The sequence below is a fragment of the Urocampus carinirostris genome, chromosome 17, assembly GCF_059441175.1.
Source record: "Urocampus carinirostris isolate Australia breed hairy pipefish chromosome 17, RoL_Ucar_1.0, whole genome shotgun sequence".
In the NCBI taxonomy this organism is placed as follows: Eukaryota; Metazoa; Chordata; class Actinopteri; order Syngnathiformes; family Syngnathidae; genus Urocampus; species Urocampus carinirostris.
Window position 1 is genome coordinate 3,734,869 of NC_142365.1, and position 20,524 is coordinate 3,755,392.

Sequence of the window (20,524 nt, forward strand, 5' to 3'; positions counted from 1 at the left end):
CAACCCTGAATGTATCCCATAGCACATTGTGTTTGAATCCCAGAAAAAGATAACTTTTGTCTGAAAGTCGTGTTTTAAAATATTCAGGCTATTCCATGTGAGAAATTGCCAGGAAACTGAAGATCTCCTACAAGGGTGTGTACTACTCCCTACAAAGAACCACACAAACAGGCTAAAATTACTCCCCAAACCTGCACAAAATTTTGTCATTTTATTCCTACTTAGTTTATTTTGTCTTTTATTAGCATATTTGCTATTGGAGTAATCCAAAAGTAATCGAAAGTAATCCAGTTAAAGTAACCCTACCCAACCCTGAATGTATCCTATAGTACATTGTGTTTGCTAAATCCATGAGAGTACAAATGGATCATTAAAAACCCTTGTGCAATAATATTAGGAGAGCTGGAAACAATTTAGCTTGTTAGATTAGCTTTAAAACTGACCTTTCTACAAGCTAGTCGTGTAACTTGTGAATCCTGTGCATCTGAACGGACAGAAAAAGATAACTTTTGTCTGAAAGTCGTGTTTAAAAATATTCAGGCTATTCCATGTGAGAAATTGCCAGGAAACTGAAGATCTCCTACAAGGGTGTGTACTACTCCCTACAAAGAACCACACAAACAGGCTAAAATTACTCCCCTAACCTGCACAAAATTTTGTCATTTTATTCCTATTTAGTTTCTTTTGTCTTTTATTAGCATATTTGGTATTGGAGTAATCCAAAAGTAATCGAAAGTAATCCAGTTAAAGTTACCCAACCCGACTATGTGTATTCGTAGCCATGTTTTTCAAAATGGCAGACTCGGTCCTCCATATTGCCTCTACGATCAAACTTTGTTTACATGAAGGATTTTTTTTGTTTCTGGATACTTTCTCAAGCACTTTTTTCATAGCGTAGCATTACATTTTTAAGCGTCGTATCGTTTTTCTCGGTCGGAGTCCGGAATCCTCGCGCAAATGATATCCCCCGAAATGTACAAACTCATCGGTTCCTCGGAATCTAGTATTAGACTTTGTCCTCTTTTTAGTCGTCGGGATGAAGAAATGTCGGGCGGGGTCGGGTTGAATGAAGAAAAGCAGCCATATTGGATCCCTCGAAGTCTAGCTTTCCCTCCACTTTTCATATTTAAAGGAATATCTTGGTTTTTTTTTAACCCTTCGAATGACCTTGTACAAGTGTGTTCATCACTTGGGGTGGGCGATACTGGGAATTTTGGTATCGATCCAAGTCAATTCAAGGCAGTATGGATCGATACCGATACGTTCTTCTTGGAAATGTCATGATCATTGGAAATTATTGATATCATTGGAAATTATTTGAATGCAACACAAACTTTTTCCCTGTTTTTTTTTCCATTTTTAAAAAAAAAATCCTTTAAAAAATCTCATCTCATTAGGCGTACCGCTTATCCTCATTAGGGTCGCGGGAGGGCTGGAGCCCATCCCAGCCATCTCCAGGCAGTGGGCAGGGGACACCCTGAACTGGTTGCCAGCCAATCGCAGGGCACACAGGGACAGACAACTCACTCGCTCAGTCACACCTAGGGACAATTTGGACCGGCCAATTCACCTGAAATGCATGTCTTTGGAATGTGGGAGGAAACCGGAGTGCCCGGAGGAAACCCACGCAAGCACGGGGAGAACATACAAACTCCGCACAGGAAGTCTGGAGCTGGATTTGAACCCACGACAGGAGGTTCCCATGACATGAACTGTGCCGCACAAGCGCTAACCACTGCGCCGCCGTGCTGCCTAAAAAAATCTCATTGTGTTAATTTTTCCTAGCTGTTACTTTTATCTTTTTGTTTTCTATTTACTTTTTTCCTTTGTTTCTTTCTTTTTTTTTCCTGGCATTTTTCTGTATTTTTCCTTCTTTTTTTCTCTTCATTTTGTTTTTTTTCTCATCTTTTCACTACTTTTTCATTTTGGTATTTTTTTCTTTTTGTTTTATTTCTCCCCCTTCCTTTAAGTCCGTTTGTGCACAATTTTACATCATATTTGGTCGTGTAGGGATTAAAGAAGCAAAAACAACCCGAAGAGCCGTTTGGGACCCGAAAGAGCCGGTTCTCTTTAGTGAGCCGAGCCGAAGAAGCCGGTTCTCGAAAAACTCTACTGACTTTACTCAACTTGGTTCTACTTCGACCTTGACTTCAAAATACCGCATTTAGAACACAGCGTCAGGGGAACTTAGAGGGAACGTTGGTCATGATCATTTCAAAAATTGAAGCTAAACTGAAGTTCGTTTAAAATAGGAATCCCAAGACATATGTATCGATCCGAAGTACTATTGATAATATCGATATTTGGACCGATCCACCCTACCCTTACTGGATCACTGGATGACCTGCTTTATTTTCTGAACAATATTCCCTGGCACTTAATAATATCCATAATGATATCCTTTTAAATATTCAGGGTTCGTACGGGTGCTTGAAAATGCTTTAATTTTATTGTCGTGTTTTCAAGGATAGAAAAGTAATTGAATATCGGTTGCTTGTGCTTGTAAATGCTTAATGTCGTTGCCATGTCTCTCAAATGACGCCGGCACTGGTCTCTGGCGGCTTTGCTTAGCCATTGCGTTTCTTCTTCCCTCCTGATTAACGGCAGCTGTTATTAGTTTGTTCAGCATTGTCCCATGAAGCCTCATCGCCCCCTACGTGTCAGGATCTTCAACTCAAATATCTTGCAGACGCAGGACGAAAAATCGCAGATGTATTTGTTTCTCTGCAAAATACACGATTCACACAGGAATTATCCTTGTAATGGTACCAGAGAGATTGGAAAATTGGCTCTGAAAGTCCTTAAAAAGTGCTTGAATTTAGCCATAAAGTGCTTGAATTTTCAAGGATCGAAAAGTAATCGAATATCGGTTGCTTGTGCTTGTAAATGCTTAACGTCGGGGCCATGTTTCTCAACCAATCTGCTTAAAAATGACGCTGGCACTGGTTTCTAATGGCTTCGCTTTGCCATTTCGTTTCTTCTTCCCTCCTGATTAACGGCTACTGGCATTAGTTTGTTCAGCATTGTCCCATGAAGCCTCATCGCCCCCTACGTGTCAAGATCTTGAACTCAACTATCTTGATAAATGCAGACGCAAGAGGAAAAATCGAAGATGTATTCGTGGCTCTGCAAAATACACGATTCGCACAGGAATACTCCTATTAATGGTACCAGAGAGATTGAATTTTCAGAATCGAAAAGAAATCGAATTGCTTGTGCTTGTAAATGCTTAATTTGATTTCGCTTTGCCATTGCGTTTCTTCGTCCCTCCTGATTAACGGCAGCTGGCTTTAGTTTGTTCAGCATTGTCCCATGAAGCCTGATCGCCCCCTACGGGTCAGGATTTAGGAATGATCTTAAACTCGAATATCTTGAGAAATGCAGACGCAAGAGCAGAATACACGATTCGAACTGGAATTCTCCTTTTAATGGTACCAGAGAGATTGGAAATTTGGCTTTGAAAGTCCTTAAAAAGTGCTTGAATTCAGCCATGGAAAAGGAGTGCGAACCCTGAATATATTCCCACCAAAACATGCTTGACTTCTTATCGAGAAATCCTTTGTCAGCCCAAAAACATTTCTAGTGTATATTTCCATGATTTGAAAATCCTTTTTGGGTTTTATGAAAGGGTTCAAGGCCGCTTAGTGCATGAGATAAACAAAGACTGCAGGGGGAAGGGATGAAAGCCTGACTTTGTTTTGAAAATAGAAAATGAGTCCAAGGACAAAACAAATGCTTCATGAGAATAATAGTTGAAAAAAAAAACTGCACCGAGAAATAAAATGTCAGCAATTAGCGTTTGAAGATGAAGGCCCGATGTGAACTGTATGATAGTTAATAAATTAAATCTTGTAAAAATGTCCTTATTGTTCTTGTGGTTTGTACTTTTTCTCCAACTTTGGGGCGCAATGACTTATAGCAGGGGTCTCCTACCTATTGCAAGCTACTTTTTGTTAGTAATTAGCGCAAGTGCCACCCAGTTTGATATGCATTTCTTTAAATAGCAACTTAGCTTGAAAGCTTGCTAAATGGCTGACAAAGTAGCTTGACGGTAGGCTAGAAAATGAAAAGGTTAAAAAACACTATAAGGGTAAATACTGTTAGGTTAACCCCAACACTTGTAATAAAAACCTGCACTCAAAGAAGACACGGAGACTTAAATATGACTTACTTGCAAGGAGAATGACCACAGACTGGCTGTTACCGTCTAGTAGACACTCTGAAAAAGTCTATTTTGTCCTTGCCTTTTTATTGTATTAGGAACGCCCTAGTTTACATGTTTCTTCTGCTAGGGAGGGGGAGTGATAAAAAAAAACAGTTTGAGATCTGTTTTCACAACAACATCTTATCATATCAACACCTGTTTAAACTTACAACATGTTATTGTATCAACAATATTCCTACTATTGAACTAGGCGAGAATGGCACACTAAGCAAGAATAGAAGACAGTATGCAACAGTAGAATAACTTATTTACAGTTTAAATCCATCAAATACCCAGATAGAAAATTTAAAGAAAGCTAGATAGTGTTGGGATTTAACTATCAAAATGTACCGTTTACCAAATTGTTCGAATTAGTTATCTGACTCCATTAACCAGACATGACCTACATTCATCCAACAATTATGTGCGCCGGCATTTCCACACGGGAGCGGGTTGTTTATTATTCCTAACAGCAGATCTAAGTGTAACCAACAGGAGACGACCCCCATCCGAGTTGCCCCGGATCATTTATACAATTCAACAAACAAAGCAAAGACATCCTACTATTCCCCTATTGGCTATGTGTCATCTGCAGCTAACTTTAGCTTTCTCTTATTGGTTATCTTCTCACCGCATGATGGCGTGTCGGCTCCTCCCATGGGCGTGCCAAGGCAGTTGTTTTGTGCCCAACAATCTCTGGTCGTCCTGCGTCAGCACACCCAGGCATCCTGTTATCAGAAGTGTCCTAGACAAAACAACTGCGATTTATGCATTCCACACAGCCTGCCCTGACCTTTTATTGTACATTGAACTAAAGCACAGTCAGTGAATATCTTTATTGCATTAAACTGAATACATGTAACTTGTAGACAACTGTATAAAATCCTTTATTGTCAAATGTATAAAATCCTTTAATAGCTAGCTAGAAAGGAGCTCAAAATGTTGCTTGTTTTCTACCAAAAGGTAAAATATGAGCTAGACAGCATGTAGAAGGCTAGCTAGCTAGCTTGCTAATGAGCTAAAGAGAGGAAAGATAGTTAACTGCAACGCTAAAAAGGCAGCCAGATAGTTAGCTAAAAAAAATGCACATTATTTGCTCATTCACTTGGGATTTAGTTTGTTGTATTTGTAAAATCAATCAAGAAAATTATGAATACGGTTAATTAATGCATGAAAAGATTCTATTTCTCTTAATTATTTGCTTAAAAATAATTATCAATAGTTGTCAATACTAGTTTTTTGTCAATGAAGCCCATGAACTGGAAATTGACGATTTATTATTAAAAATAGGGTTGAATAGACTCACTCGACCAAAAAAGTAAATCATTTTAGTAGAAAATCACAATGTCTCCCAGCTGGCGAGCTATTTTCAGAAAAGGTCCGTAGTTACCTCAACTATCCTTGAGAGGGCACTGTGGCACCACGTTCGAGACCCATGACTTATAGCAGTATCCTGTACTTAAAGCAGGGATTTCAAATTCAGTTTTTTGTTTTTCATTACTATGCTTTATCATTAATAACCTATATTAGTAACCTACCTTAAGTATTATAATCATGGATGACAAAGGATCTTTTCTATACAACTTTTTTATTGACAAACAATGTGAAAAAAATATATATATATATATTTAACTGGTTTAGCTGTTGAGTGAATGCAGTTTTACACCCAAATCAACTCACCACACTATACAAACTCCACACTGCCATCTAGTTGTTGGAGATATTTTTGTGTTTGCATTTATAAAAAAGAAAATAACAAAATAAATTTTGATCGTAATGACTAATGACTACCAATTAGCATAATGGGAACTCAGTTTGAGATGAAGTTCTAAATAACTCATATAATTTCCATAATGCTACTTTGTTTTTACTTACCTTTGACCCTAGTTCAAGCCAAAACCCTTACCCAAGCTCCAAATAAAACCCAAACCTGAACCCAAACTCCAACACTAATCCACTAATCATGGCTCCAGCACTGGGACCCTTACCCTGGTTATACCCCAAACCCTTATCTAAACTCCAACCAAATCCCTAACCTCAAACCTAAACAGAAACTCCAACACTAACCCACTAACCATGGCTCCAGCACTAGGCCCCTAACCCTAGTTCAAACCAAAACATTTAACCAAGCTCCATTCAAAACCCTAACCCCAAACCTGAACCCAAAATCCAACACTAACCCACTAACCATGGCTCCAGCACTGGGCCCCTAACCCTAGTTTGAGCCAAAACCCAAACCCAAGCTCCAACCAAAAGCCTAACCTGAAACCAAACCCCAACACGAACCATGGCTCCAGCACTAGGCCCCTAACCCTAGTTCAAACCAAAACCTTTAACCAAGCTCTAGTCAAAACCCAGACCCCAAACCTGAACCCGAACGCCAACACTAACCCACTAACCCTAGCTCCAGCACTAGGCCCCTAACCTTAGTTCAGGCCAAATCTCTTACCCAAGCTCCAACCAAAACCCTAACCTGAACCCAAACTCCAACGCTAACCTACTAAAGATGGCTCCAGCACTGGGACCCTTACCCTAGTTGTAGCCAAAACCCTTACCCAAGCTCCAACCAAAACCCTAACCCCAAACCTGAACCCAAACTCCAACACTAACCCACTAACCATAGCTCCAGCAGTAGGCCACTAACCCTAGTTCAACCCAAAACCATTACCCAATCCCCAACCAAAACCCTAACCCCAAACCCCAACACTAACCATGGCTCCAGCACTAGCCCCTAATCCTAGTTCAAACCAAAACCTTTACCCAAGCTCCAACCAAAACCCTAACTCAAATACTAACCCACTAACCATGGCTGCAGCACTGGGACTCTTACCCTAGTTGTACCCAAAAACCCTACCCCAAACCTGAACCCAAACTCCAACAGTAATCATGGCTCCAGCACTAGGCCCTAACCCTAGTTCAAACCAAAACCTTTACCCAAGCTCCAAACAAAACCCTGACCCCAAACTCCAACACTAACCCACTAACCTTAGCTCCAGCACTAGGGCCCTAACCTTAGTTCAGGCCAAATCCCTTACCCAAGCTCCAACCAAAACCCTAACCCCAAACCTGAACCCAAACTCCAACACCAACCCCCTAACCTTGCCTCTGGCACTAGTATTTGTGTGAGAGAAGAGTAGTACGTGAGTGAAAGCATAGTAGTGTGTATGAGAGTATAGTAGTATGTGTGAAAGAGTATAGTCGTGTGTATGAGAGAGTATAGTAGTATATATGTGAGAAGATATGATGGTTAATGTGAGAGCATGTGGGATTTTCTTCTCATAGGGTTGACATGTCGCCAATAATAATAATAATAATAACTAGACAATTCCCGCGGCAATTGTAAGAGTTGTGATTGATCTGGAAGATGATCCTGGTATGTATATACAACCCCGGTTGTTAGCATTATGCGTTAGCATAAAGTTTTAACTCAGATGTTTCTGTCATTTTTTTACTTGGTTCTGTGGGGGGACTCCGCCCCCCCACACCCCCCCCGGTACTGGCAAGTTCATTTAAGATGGGCCCACAACCGTTAACAACAAGGATATGCCTTGTGGAAGTCTAAAAAACACATTCATGGTAATAACGTAGTAATAACACTGTTATTACACGTTAGCATCACGTTCTAGCATGTACCCGTTAGCATAACTCATCAACATGAGGTCATTAGCATCATTTGTAAATATGAAGTTTTTAAAATATTGCCATTACCAAAATTTTTTAGTAAAAAGAAGTTAGCATTTAGCCGTTAGCATCACTTTTTAGTATATAACCGTTTGCATAACTCATTAACATGAACCATTAGCATGATTTGTAAATATGAAGTTGTTACACTATAGCCATTACCAAAACTTTGCTAGCACATAGCTGTTAGCATCGTCTCGCTAGCATCCACTCTTTGGAATTCACCATTTACCCGTGGTTAAAGGTAATGTGGGTCTGGCCCCCTCAAGCCACCCTGGACAGTCCCTGATTACTATGACTACCCTCAGGAAAGCCCTGGTTGCCATGGCTACCCATTGATTTGTATGGGCCCATGTATTCCGGATGGGAGATTTCAAAACCCATTATTCCGGATGGGGACATTTTTTGAGACTCGTATCCATTATCCATATTGTCGCACGAGAGTCCCGATCGGGCCGGAATTTTAGGTATATGGATCGTTGGGCTACTCCAAAAGCTCTGGGAGGAGTTCCACACGGAATTTGGGCGGAAGAAGATAGATATAATAATAATAATAATAAAATGTTCCCAGGTACAACTCTCACACACATCAAAAACAATAACGTATGAAAGATAGCTTTATTGCACAGGGTGTTAGAATGATCTTTTTTTTTCTCCTTTTTTTTTTCTTCCTTTTCATAGAAAATGTACATTTGAACTCAAGCAATCGCCAGAACAAGCGACTCAACCAAAAGTCCGGAGGTTCCCTCGACTTTTTCCGTCGCTCGTTCACGCTTCCTATTTTCCTTCCATCGTTTCCCTTTTAGCGAGCATGCAATGACTTTTTCCCGGGATCGACAAAATACAAAATCGTGATTCGAAAATAATCGGACGAGTAACATCAACATCGAAGACTTCAAATGAAAAAAAAAAAAGAGTAAAAAAAAAAAAAGACAAATTAGTATCAAAACATGAAAAGGAAAGAATTGTGTTTTGCCCTCTAGGGGGCAGTGTGGGGTCCCAGGTCAGGTGTCCCCCTTCAGCATTCTGACGAAAATAGCTCTTCATACAAAAGTGTGTTTTATGTACAAGACTTGGGCTATAAACAACACTGACAAAGGTAGCAGGTGCTGCATCTAGTACGGTCCTAGGAAGGGAGGGCGGGGTTTGTTCTAGAACTTGAATGCATCGTTTTGACATTCACACCCTGCTCCACTATGTATTTACACAATAGAAGTTTGTGTGAGCAAAAAGAGCTACCTGATTGGCTTTGGCTGACGGGCCCCAAAAAACAAAAATTTTCACCAAAATATTTCCAACAAAATAAAGGAGCGATAAAAGATCAAATGTAAAATAAAGTATGGGGATGATGCTTCTGAGAGACGTTCCAGCAGCAGGGGGGCGTACTTTGGGATGGATAACATCCACTGAAATATCTGCCTAGTTTAAAGGGACAGTGTGTAATATTGGACCACTAGATGTTGCTGTTGTAACCAGAAATGAGCGCTACCGACCTCGAGGCAAAATACAAAATACGGAGACCGAAATAGCCAAATTGCAGCATTTTTCTTCATATTATTTTGCCCAGCCTTTCGTTGAGAAAAAGAAAAAAGGACAAAGAAAGGACAATTTGAAAACGAAAGGGATACGAAATAAAGAAGGAAAAGTAGAAAAAAAGTAAAGTAAGAGAAAATAAGGAAAAAGTAAATTAAGAGAAAACAAGAAGCAGAAAAAGGAAATAAAAAAGGAAAGAGAAAGGGGGAAAGGAGGGAAAAGAGAGAAATGAAAAGGAAGGAAAAGAAAAAAGGAAAAGTAGAAAAAAAGCAAAGTAAGAGAAAATAAGGAAAAAGTAAATTAAGAGAGAAAAAAAGAAGCAGAAAGGGGAAATAAAGGAAAGAGAAAGGGGGAAAGGAGGGAAAAGAAAAAAGAAAGGAAGGCAAACAAAAAAGTGAGGAAGTAAAAAGGAATATGTAGTAAAGGAAAAATGTACATTAAAAAGAAAAAGAAAGAAAAAGAAAACATAAGAAAAGGAGGAAACGATCAAGAAAAGAAGGATGAAAATGAAGAGGAAAGGGAGAAATGAGAAAAAAGAATACAAATCTAAGTGGAAATAGAAAGGAAGAATCAAGGGGAAAAGAGAGAAAAGAAAAAGACAAAAAGAAAAAATAAAGTAAAATAAAATGAAAAAAACAAAAGTTTTCTAGGGTTACCTCTCTAGGTGAGTCTCACGTTACGTTCAACAAACATATATGTTTCCACCTCCAAGTATTCGAAAAAAATGCACATTTATATAACAGTTCTCAATAAACACACCCTGTCCCTTTAAGGGCACCAAATGATTTACACGTACATTATCGGCTACATTTTAAAACGAATTTCAGAAGAATTTATCCTGTATTTAAAGACATCAAGAAATCAAAACTCCTCGAAAATAACAATGACCCAATGAGTTTTTTTTCCCAGCGCCGAAGCCACACAGGTATTCTTCGGGGGTCACCTGGTGCCCGCGGGCCCCACGTTGGTGACCTCTGTTTTAACATTTCACACGATAGGATTTCTTCATCGCGGGTTGCTCGGTTGCCACGACAACCATTATAATACTGCCAGTGATTTTAATAGCCGATACCATGTTAACAAATATAATAACAAACAATAATAAACAAGGTGTATTTCTTCTCTCATCCCCGTATATTGACACCAAGACTGTTTTAACTCCCAACATCCATCCAAAGTCAAACCTTTATTAAATCTACTTTTTCTTTCCTGATTTATCGATTGTCTCTTTTTAATATTGGACTCTCAAATTCGATACATAGAATTTATGCTTTGTCATATTTTCACTTAGATCTTTATAGAAATATATATTCTTTTTAAATAGATTTGGGCTGTTTTGACTTCATCATAAAGCAGATATAGATGTTTTTATTTCCTTATTTATTTGGGATATTACAATAAAAGGGAGTTGCGATCCTTCCTCGGGGGCGGCCATTTTGCTACTTGCTGTCCATTGATAGCTCGGGGCTCCGGTAACGACCAATCACGGCTCGTTTGTTTTCTGAAGGCTAGCTGCCATTGGTCGATCGCTTTGGGAGCCAGGTCGGAGACGTAGAAATCCATTGGAGAAATAATAAAGGATAAAAATACCGTAAATTCTGGACTACAGAGCGCACCCGAATAAAAGCCGCGTGCGCAAATTTAAGGTCGAAGCACATCTTTGTTTTTGTACGAGCTATATTTTAGGCCGCAGCCTTAAACAGCCAGGAAAACAAAGTGGTTCGCATTTGTTTCTTACACTTTACTAGGCATTTCCCCACTGATTTTTTTTAAAGAAAAGTAATAAATTGCTTCCGTATTACCGTCAATCAAATCTCAATGTACTGTACTGACTTAAATCCACAAACAGTACCATCACAACAGCCTGTACACATGTAAAGCCATGCGACTGATCTTAAGCTCTCCCATCCCTTGCGCACATGACAAAGTGATAGAGAGGAGGCCAAGTATTGTTACTTCTACAGAGAAAATCATTATATATGCCAACATTAGATACTAGTCATGTGACTGATCTTAAGCTCTCCCATCCCTTGCGCTCATGAAAAAGTGATAGAAAGGAGGCCAAGTATTGTTACTTCTACATAGAAAATCATTATATATGCCAACATTAGATACTAGTCATGTGACTGATCTTAAGCTCTCCCATTCCTTGCGCACATGACAAAGTCATAGAGAGGTGGCCACGTATTGTTACTTCTACAGAGAAAATCATTATATATGCCAACATTAGATACTAGCCATGCGACTGATCTTAAGCTCTCCCATCCCTTGCGCACATGAAAAAGTGATAGGAGGCCAAGTATTGTTACTTCTACATAGAAAATCATTATATCTGCCAACATTAGATACTAGCCATGCGACTGATCTTAAGCTCTCCCATCCCTTGCGCTCATGACAAAGTGATAGAAAGGAGGCCAAGTATTGTTACTTCTTCAAAGAAAATCATTATATATGCCAACATTAGATACTAGCCATGCGACTGATCTCAAGCTCTCCCATCCCTTGCGCTCATGACAAAGTGATAGAAAGGAGGCCAAGTATTGTTACTTCTTCAAAGAAAATCATATATGCCAACATTAGATACTAGCCATGCGACTGATCTTAAGCTCTCCCATCCCTTGCGCTCATGACAAAGTGATAGAAAGGAGGCCAAGTATTGTTACTTCTACATTGAAAATCATTACATCTGCCAACATTAGATACTAGCCATGCGACTGATCTTAAGCTCTCCCATCCCTTGCGCTCATGACAAAGTGATAGAAAGGAGGCCAAGTATTGTTACTTCTACATAGAAAACCATTATATCTGCCAACATTAGATACTAGCCATGCAACTGATCTTAAGCTCTCCCATCCCTTGCGCTCATGACAAAGTGATAGAAAGGAGGCCAAGTATTGTTACTTCTACATTGAAAATCATTACATCTGCCAACATTAGATACTAGCCATGCGACTGATCTTAAGCTCTCCCATCCCTTGCGCTCATGACAAAGTGATAGAAAGGAGGCCAAGTATTGTTACTTCTACATAGAAAACCATTATATCTGCCAACATTAGATACTAGCCATGCGACTGATCTTAAGCACTCCCACCCCTTGCACACATGACAATGTGATAGAGGAGAACAAATAATACTACAGCTCCATAAATGCTTGGAATTTTTCTAAGTAGTGTCAGGTTATTAAATATTTTAGTGTGTCAGAGGGTGGCAAATTATTGGGTATATTTTTCCTACCGGGCAGGAAACTAACATATTAGGTTGTTTTTAGTCCGATAACTGTTAGCATGATAGATATTGTGTACCCCTCCTTAGTTAGTACCAAGAGTCGGCATGTATAGTGATTGTTTTATCGACTAATAGAAAGACTTGGTCTCCTCTTTATCACTTTGTCATGTGCGCAAGGAATGGGAGCGCTTAAGATCAGTCACATGGCTCAACAGGCTGTTGTGATATTTATATCTGAATTTTAGTCAGTACAGCAGTTTTGTTATGAGAATGTTTTGCACAAGCTGAGATTGACAGCTGTGGACGCAACTGAGTCTCAATCGTGTTACTTTTCTGTACTAGGCATTTCCCCGCTGATACTGCCAAAATCTCGATTTTACTCCCGAGGGACTGTGCCAATCTCATTCGTCCATTCATGCGCATCACTAATTGGATAAAGAGGCATTTGGCTACGAAAGGAGTCATAGTTACTCCCGCCTTTTACACGCGCTCTGTTGAATTTATTCACATTCAGGGCACTTGGCAGAAATCGCATCGTTGCGTGCACTCGCCATGCTTTGTTTTAATTAAACAGTTGGATTCCCTGGTCCGCACCAGTTCTAAGCCAACTAATAATAAATAGGGTGCATCTTATCGTACGATTTAGTGTTTAAAATGTAGGAAAAAAGTAGCGGCTCGTAATGCGGAATTTACGGTATTATTAATCAAAATATCCCCTTAAGATTGGTGGCAAGGCATAAAAGAGGCAACGCCTACTTGATTTTGTAGAATCCTTTTCAAGGGCGGCCATTTTGCTACCTGCTAGCGATTAAAAAGGACAGAGTTTCAGGGCTTTGGGAACAACCAATCACAGATGACTTGTTTTCTGAAGCTTTGCTGCGATTGGTTGGAGCCCAGTGAGAGACCTGAGCCACTTGAATGTTATAATTTTTGAAATGAACACAACAGGAATCAAAATACCAAATTTTGACTAGTGGGAAAGTATAAATGTTATTTTATTATGTTTTTATATACATATAATGGAAAGTTTATTTTGTGTGATTTAGCAAGTAATCATTTTATTCTTAAAACCCAAATTTTCAGGGGCCCCTTCGCGTCTTTACAGGGTCAGCAGCATGGGAGGAGCCGACACGCCAGCTTTTCTAAATTTGACTTTTTATTTTTTTAACAACAAATTCCCTGACAGTTGCAAGGTTGTTATGACCCTTCATAAAAGCCTTAATCACACTAGACCAGGGGTGGGCAAACTATGGCGCGGGGGCCATATACAGCCGGTCACACGTTTTATTTCGGCCCGCAAAACGGAAATAGTAAAAGCATAATGATAGAAATTAAAATAGCTGGTTCCTTTTACCTGTTCTTATCGTGTATTTGTTTTATCTTTTCGAATATGTCATGCAAAAAATCTACTTCTGATGCATTTTTTAAATTTTCAATGCATATTATAAAATTTAGTTCTAGAAAAAATGAAACTATTATATTAGCTTATACTATAAGCCGCACCTAAAACCCCAAATGGACAGAAATTTGAAAGTGCATCCTCTACTAGGTTTTGCAGTGTATTACCGTATTAGTGCAATGATAGTTCGCTCGAAAAACATCCCTTACCGTCTCTCCATTCTCTCACATTTTCTGGTACTGTGAGTGAGCATAGTGTGATCATGAGATAAAATCAAATGCCTTTTCATACATATGTATCACTGGTGGTTGAGTGGTTAAGTTTTTTGGCGTTTTCACCACTCCTGACCAAAATTCGATTACCGTTCCACACAATGTTTTGCGGTTTTAGTCAGCGTCATTTTTCGACTGAGCTGTCGTTGCACTACTATGTACCGGGAGAGTATAAAATGCACAACGGTTGTACACAAATACGGTAGTTCTTACTGTAGATGTATTTCCATGCGACCTATAGTCCAGTGCGCATTATATACAAAAATCTGTGAAAAATACTACTTTGGGGGTTGCACCTCATAGTTTGGTGCGCCTTATAGAGCAGAAAATACTTTGCTTTAATTCTGAGTGTTTCAAAACAAATCGGATGAAATGGTTCATGCCCACCCCAGCTTTAGTCTTACCATATAACAATAGTCACACCCGTTGAGAATTCTAGAAATAAAAATGAAAAAAATAACCAATAGTTTTTAGGGAGACTTTCACAGGGGGACGGATAAAATAAGCCTAACTAAAGTTAATTGGAAGTCCTTCAAATACTCAAATAAAAGTATGTTTGTGTGTGTATTTGTGTGTATGTGCGTGCATATGAGACACAAAGTCCTTGCTGTCACAGCTGTTTATGAGAGGCCATTGGGTAAGTAAATCATATTTGCTCTCACATATACCGAAATACTCTCACACATGCACAACTATACTCAGTCATACCCATGCAAAGACACTACTATACTCTCTTATGCAAACTACTATTCGCTATTACACACTATCATACTCTCTCACTGTTACAACTATAGTCTCATACACACACTACCATACTCTCTCAAACATACTACCATACTCTCGTGAACACTACTATACTCTCTCAATCTTAATACTTTACTCACACATACTACTTTACTCTCATGCATACACTACTATACACTCTCAAACATACTACCATACTCTCATAAACATAACTATAATCTCTCACACTTAATACTTTACTCACACATACTACTTTACTCTCATGCACACACTACTATACATTCTCAAACATACTACCATACTCTCGTAAACACTACTTTACTCTCTCATACATACTACTTTACTCATACATACTACTTTACTCTCATACACTACTATACTCTCTCATAGTACCACACTCCCATACACACTACAATACTCTCTAACACATACCTCTATACTCTCACATACTACTTTACTCTCCTACACATTCTACTATACTCTCTCACACTTACTACTATACTCTCATACACTAAAGCAAAATTATATCACGTATACACACTGAACAGTGTGCATCGCCAAGGTAAAACAACACTGCGAAGTGAAGTATCATTACACTAGCCTGCAGTAATAGTAGTAGTATGTGAGAAAGAATAGTAGTGGGTGTGAGAGAGTATAATAGTGTGTGTGGGAGTATAGTAGGATGTGTATGAAAGAGTAGTCGTGTGTGCATAAGAAGTTTGGTGTTATGCGCGAGAGTGTAGTAGTGTGTGTGTGAGAGAGTATAATAGTGTGTGTTACGAGTCTATGGTAGGGTGTGTGGGAGTATAGTAGGATGTGTATGAAAGCGGAGTCGTGTGTGTATAAGAAGTTTAGTGTTATGTGCGAGAGAGTGTAGTAGTGTGTGTGTGCGAGAGTATAATAGTGTGTGTTAGAGTCAATGGTAGTGTGTTTTGGAGTATAGTAGGATGTGTATGAAAGAGTAGTCGTGTCTGCATAAGAAGTTTGGTGTTATGCGCGAGAGAGTGTAGTAGTGTGTGTGTGAGAGAGTATAATAGTGTGTGTTAGAGTCTATGGTAGGGTGTGTGGGAGTATAGTAGGATATGTATGAAAGCATAGTCGTGTGTGTATAAGAAGTTTATTGTTATGTGCGAGAGAGTGTAGTGTGAGTGTGTGAGAGAGTATAATAGTGTGTGTTAGAGTCTATGGTAGTGTTTGTGGGAGTATACTAGGATATGTATGAAAGCGTAGTCGTGTGTGTATAAGAAGTTTATTGTTATGTGCGAGAGAGTGTAGTAGTGTGTGTGTGAGAGAGTATAATAGTGTGTGTTAGAGTCTATGGTAGGGTGTGTGGGAGTATAGTAGGATGTGTATAAAAGCGTAGTAAGAAGTTTAGTATCATGTGTGAGAGAGTGTAGTAGTGTGTATGACTGAGTATAGTAGTGTTAGACTGTGTCTGTAGGAGAGTATAGTTGTGCATGTCTGAGAGTATGATGTTATCTGTGAAAGCAAGTCTGATTGACTTCTCAAACGGCCTCTCATACAAAGTCTGCGGTCACAGCTGTTTACAAATAATCAACATTTGGCCAGGCGACTCCGGAACTCGGCATTAGCCGACCGTTAACTGTTAGTTGGAGTTAGTAGTTCTTGAGCAGAGTCCCTGCTGGATATTAAAAAGCAAAGTTAGCCAGGGTCTCTGGGTAGAGGGGGAGGTGGTGGTTTCAGTCGGGTAGAAAACAGGCTGGTACTAGACCAGGGTGTAGGACTTGGAGTACGCCCCGGCGCTCTGTTTCTGCAGCCGTCCCAGGGCCGAAGAACTGCTCTCCAGCAGCGAGTCTCTGGAGCCGCCCATTTTGTTGCCGCTGTTGGTGGGGTTGCTGCCCGTGCTGGACGTGGAGGCGGTAGCGGCGGTGTTGGAGCCGGGCATGGCCAGAGTCCTTTGGGGCAGGGTGGCGGTGCCAGAACCCAGGCTACCCAGTCCCGAGTGGCCCAGGGTCAGGGCCTGCTGTTTGGCCGATTCCAGAGTTTTGTGGCGGCCCTGGGTGTGGTACGCCCGTTGCGTCAGGCTTCGGATGGACGCCTCCCGCGGGGGCACGGCCGGGCAGGGGTCGTGGAGCTCCCCCTGCTTGCGGAAGAAGGGGTCCGTCTTCATGTAAAGGGGGAGGTTGCAGAATTCACCTGGGGAAAGCAGGACGGGTGTCAGTTTTGGAAGGGAATCCTTGAATTACTGTAAATTCCAAATGAAACTTGCTGATCAGTCACATGATCTTAAACTCTCCTGAACTGGTTGCCAGTCAGTCGCAGGGCACAGACAGACAAACCTGACATGCATGTTTTTGGAATATGGGAGGAAATTGGAGTTCCCGGGGGAAACCCACGCAAGCACAGGGAGAACATGCAAACTCCACACGGGAGGTTCGATCTCATGACCTCAGAACTGTGCCGCACACGCGCTAACCACTGCCTAGCCGTGCTGCCCCGCATGCATTTACTGTATATAAATTCCATCCATCCATTATCTGCTCCGCTTATCCTCAGTAGGGTCGCGGGGGTGCTGGAGCCCATCCCAGCCATCTTCAGGCAGTGGGCAGGGGACACCCTGAACTGGTTGCCAGCCAGTCGCAGGGCACACAGGGACAGACAATTCGCTCGCTCATTCACACCTAGGGACAATTTGGACCGGCCTATTAACCTGACATGCATGTTTTGGGGAATGTGGGAGGAAACCCACGCAGGCACTGGGAGAACATGCAAAATCTGCACTTGAAGGCTGGTAGCTGGATTTGAACCCACGACCTGAGCCGTGCCGCCCTGTATATCAATTCCAATTTCATTAATATTGACTGCCGCGCTAGTTGATTGAGATTGACAGCTGCAGTCACAGTCCACAAACAAGTGTCTTAATCACGGCACAATGTGTTACTTTTCTTTACTAGACATTTCCCCGCTGATTCTGCTAAGATCGCAATCTTACTCCACAAAGAAAGTGGAAATCCCGTTCATCCATTCATGCTAATTAGATGACGAAACATTTGGGTATCGAGGTGAGTCAAAGTTACTTGCGCTGTTTACTTAAGCTTCACTGAAGTTCTTCAGTTTGACATTTAGAGCACTGAGCAGAAATTACATCGCGTAGTCACCAGGGCCCTCGCTATGGTTTAGTTGGATTCCAAGCCGTCTTTTAGGCAGTGGACCAGGTGATCCACCTGGCATGCACCGTGCCGCAGGAACATGACATAAAGAGACAAGTGTGGTTTTCTTTCATCATTGCCTGAGCAGTTACACTACTGCTGATGGCAGGAGGTGTGCGATGCCAATGGTGTCGAGTATCAAACATTTTTGATAACTTTGGCGCTCTTTCTCCAAATTCCTAAAGTGTGCGGGGGATAGAGGAAAACTGCAAACTGCCCTTTTCAACTACGCATGCACTCTAAATGCAAAATACCACTGTGATGTCTTTGACCGGAGTTTCCTTTAATCCCCAAGTAACGATGACAAGCAAATGCAATTTGAGCTGGCAACCACCAACGCCAACAGCATTGGTACTGACAAATATAGACTCTCACATTTAACAGGACGAGGCTTCCATTCACGTTTACTTCTGGCGCATAAGTAAACATGTGCTCATCTTCGTAAGCGCTATCGGACTACGGTCATTTCTATTTTGAATGGTCACATGATCAGAAAACACGGGATCTCTTTCTGTGTAAAAAAACGTTTTCCACCATTAAAGAATGATGCTTCATTTAAGCTTAGAAGTAGAAGACACTCGTCAAGTTGACGTTTGTTTTGATGAAAAATCAGGATCGTTGCTAGCTTAGCATATAACCAGGGTTGGGTAGGGTTACTTTAATTGGATTACTTTCAATGACTTTTGGATTACTCCAATACCAAATATGCTAATAAAAGACAAAAGAAACGAAATAGGAATATAATGACTCAATTTTGTGCAGGTTTGGGGAGTAATTTTAGCCTGTTTGTGTGGTTATTTGTAGGGAGTAGTACACACCCTTGTAGGAGATCTTCAGTTTCTCACATGGAATAGCCTGAATATTTTAAAACACGACTTTCAGACAAAAGTTATCTTTTTCTGGCCGTTCAGATGCACGGGATTCACAAGTTACACGACTAGCTTGTAGAAGGGTCAGTTTTAAAGCTAATCTAACAAGCTAAATTGTTTCCAGCTCTCCTAATATTATTGCACAAGGGTTTTTAACAGAACACATGGAACGGCAAAAATGCTGTTTGGATTGATTTTCAAATTGTTTCTGTCGCATTTGATGTTAGTTTTGCCGGAGATCAAAGAGATCAAAGCCAGGAGAGAAAGCTTACCACGTGTTGTGAGTCATCATTTTATTCATATTTAGTCTCTTTTGTCTTTTATTAGCAAATTTGGTATTGGAGTCATCCAAAAGTCATTGAAAGTAATCAAGTTAAAGTAACCCTACCCAACCCTGGTAGCTGGGTAGGTGGGTAGGTAGGTAGGTAGCTGGGTTGGTAGCAGGTAGCTGGTTAGGTAGGTAGGTAGTTGGGTTGGTAGGTAGGTAGCTGGGGAGAAGGGAGGTAGCTGGGTAGGTAGGTAGCTGGCAGGGTTGGGTAGGGTTACTTTAATTGGATTACTTTCAATGACTTTTGGATTACTCCAATACCAAATATGCTAATAAAAGACAAAAGAGACTAAATATGAATAAAATGACTCAATTTTGTGCAGGCTTGGGGAGTAACGGAATACACGGAACGGCAAAAATGATGTTGGCAAGCGGTTTTGATTTTTCTTCATTTTGTTTCTGTGGCATTTGATGTTCGTTTTGCCGGAGATCAAAGAGATCAAAGCCAGGAGAGAAAGCTTACCACGTGTTGTGAGTCATCATTTGATTCCTATTTAGTTTCTTTTGTCTTTTATTAGCATATTTGGTATTGGAGTATTCCAAAAGTAATTGAAAGTAATCCAGTTAAAGTAACCCTACCCAGGAGGTAGAGCACTTGTCTTGGGACTGAGAGCTTGCAGGTTCAGTTCTGAGTTATGGACCTTTAGGAGGTCTTCAGTGACAGTAGCTTTCAAAAGAAAGACACTCTATTTCAAAAACGCTACTCACTTTTGTTGGCGCGGTGAGGGATGGGCACGGCCACGTTTTTACCGCGGTCGTAGTCCTGCGGCTTGGGCGGCGAGGCGGTGAAGCGGCAGATCCCCGGCTCGGACGGCGTGCTGAGGGAGGTCATGCTGTCGGCCGGGTCGTTGGTGCCGGTCGTCATTTGGTCGGACGAGCTGTCGGAGATGAAGCACTCGGTGATGGTGAACTTGGCGTGCTGGAGATGCTCCTCTAGCTTGGCGTGCTCGTACGCTCTGGCCAGCTCCTCGTAGGTGGACGAGGCGCTCTCCGTGGACACCATGCTGTTACGGCCCTTATCTGCGGAGGGGACATTGCAGATTGTCTCTTACTGCAGGATTGCACAGGACACCGAAAAGGACAGAAATTTTATAAAGGA

General features: G+C 40.9%; 1 protein-coding gene across 2 annotated transcripts in view; it reads right to left on the minus strand.

The window, feature by feature from the left end:
• Nucleotides 1–16,241: 16,241 nt before the first annotated feature.
• The window catches only part of LOC148348971 (cell adhesion molecule DSCAML1-like), a 143,246-nt gene continuing 138,963 nt past the window's right edge, over nt 16,242–20,524 (minus strand). For both annotated transcript variants that reach the window (XM_088320437.1, XM_088320436.1), the window contains exons 32-33: nt 20,134–20,445; nt 16,242–17,215 (exon numbers count right to left, since the gene is read on the minus strand). In XM_088320437.1, the coding sequence (XP_088176563.1) occupies nt 16,785–17,215; nt 20,134–20,445 (743 nt within the window). In that variant the 3' untranslated portion in view covers nt 16,242–16,784. The remainder of the gene's footprint in view (nt 17,216–20,133; nt 20,446–20,524) is intronic.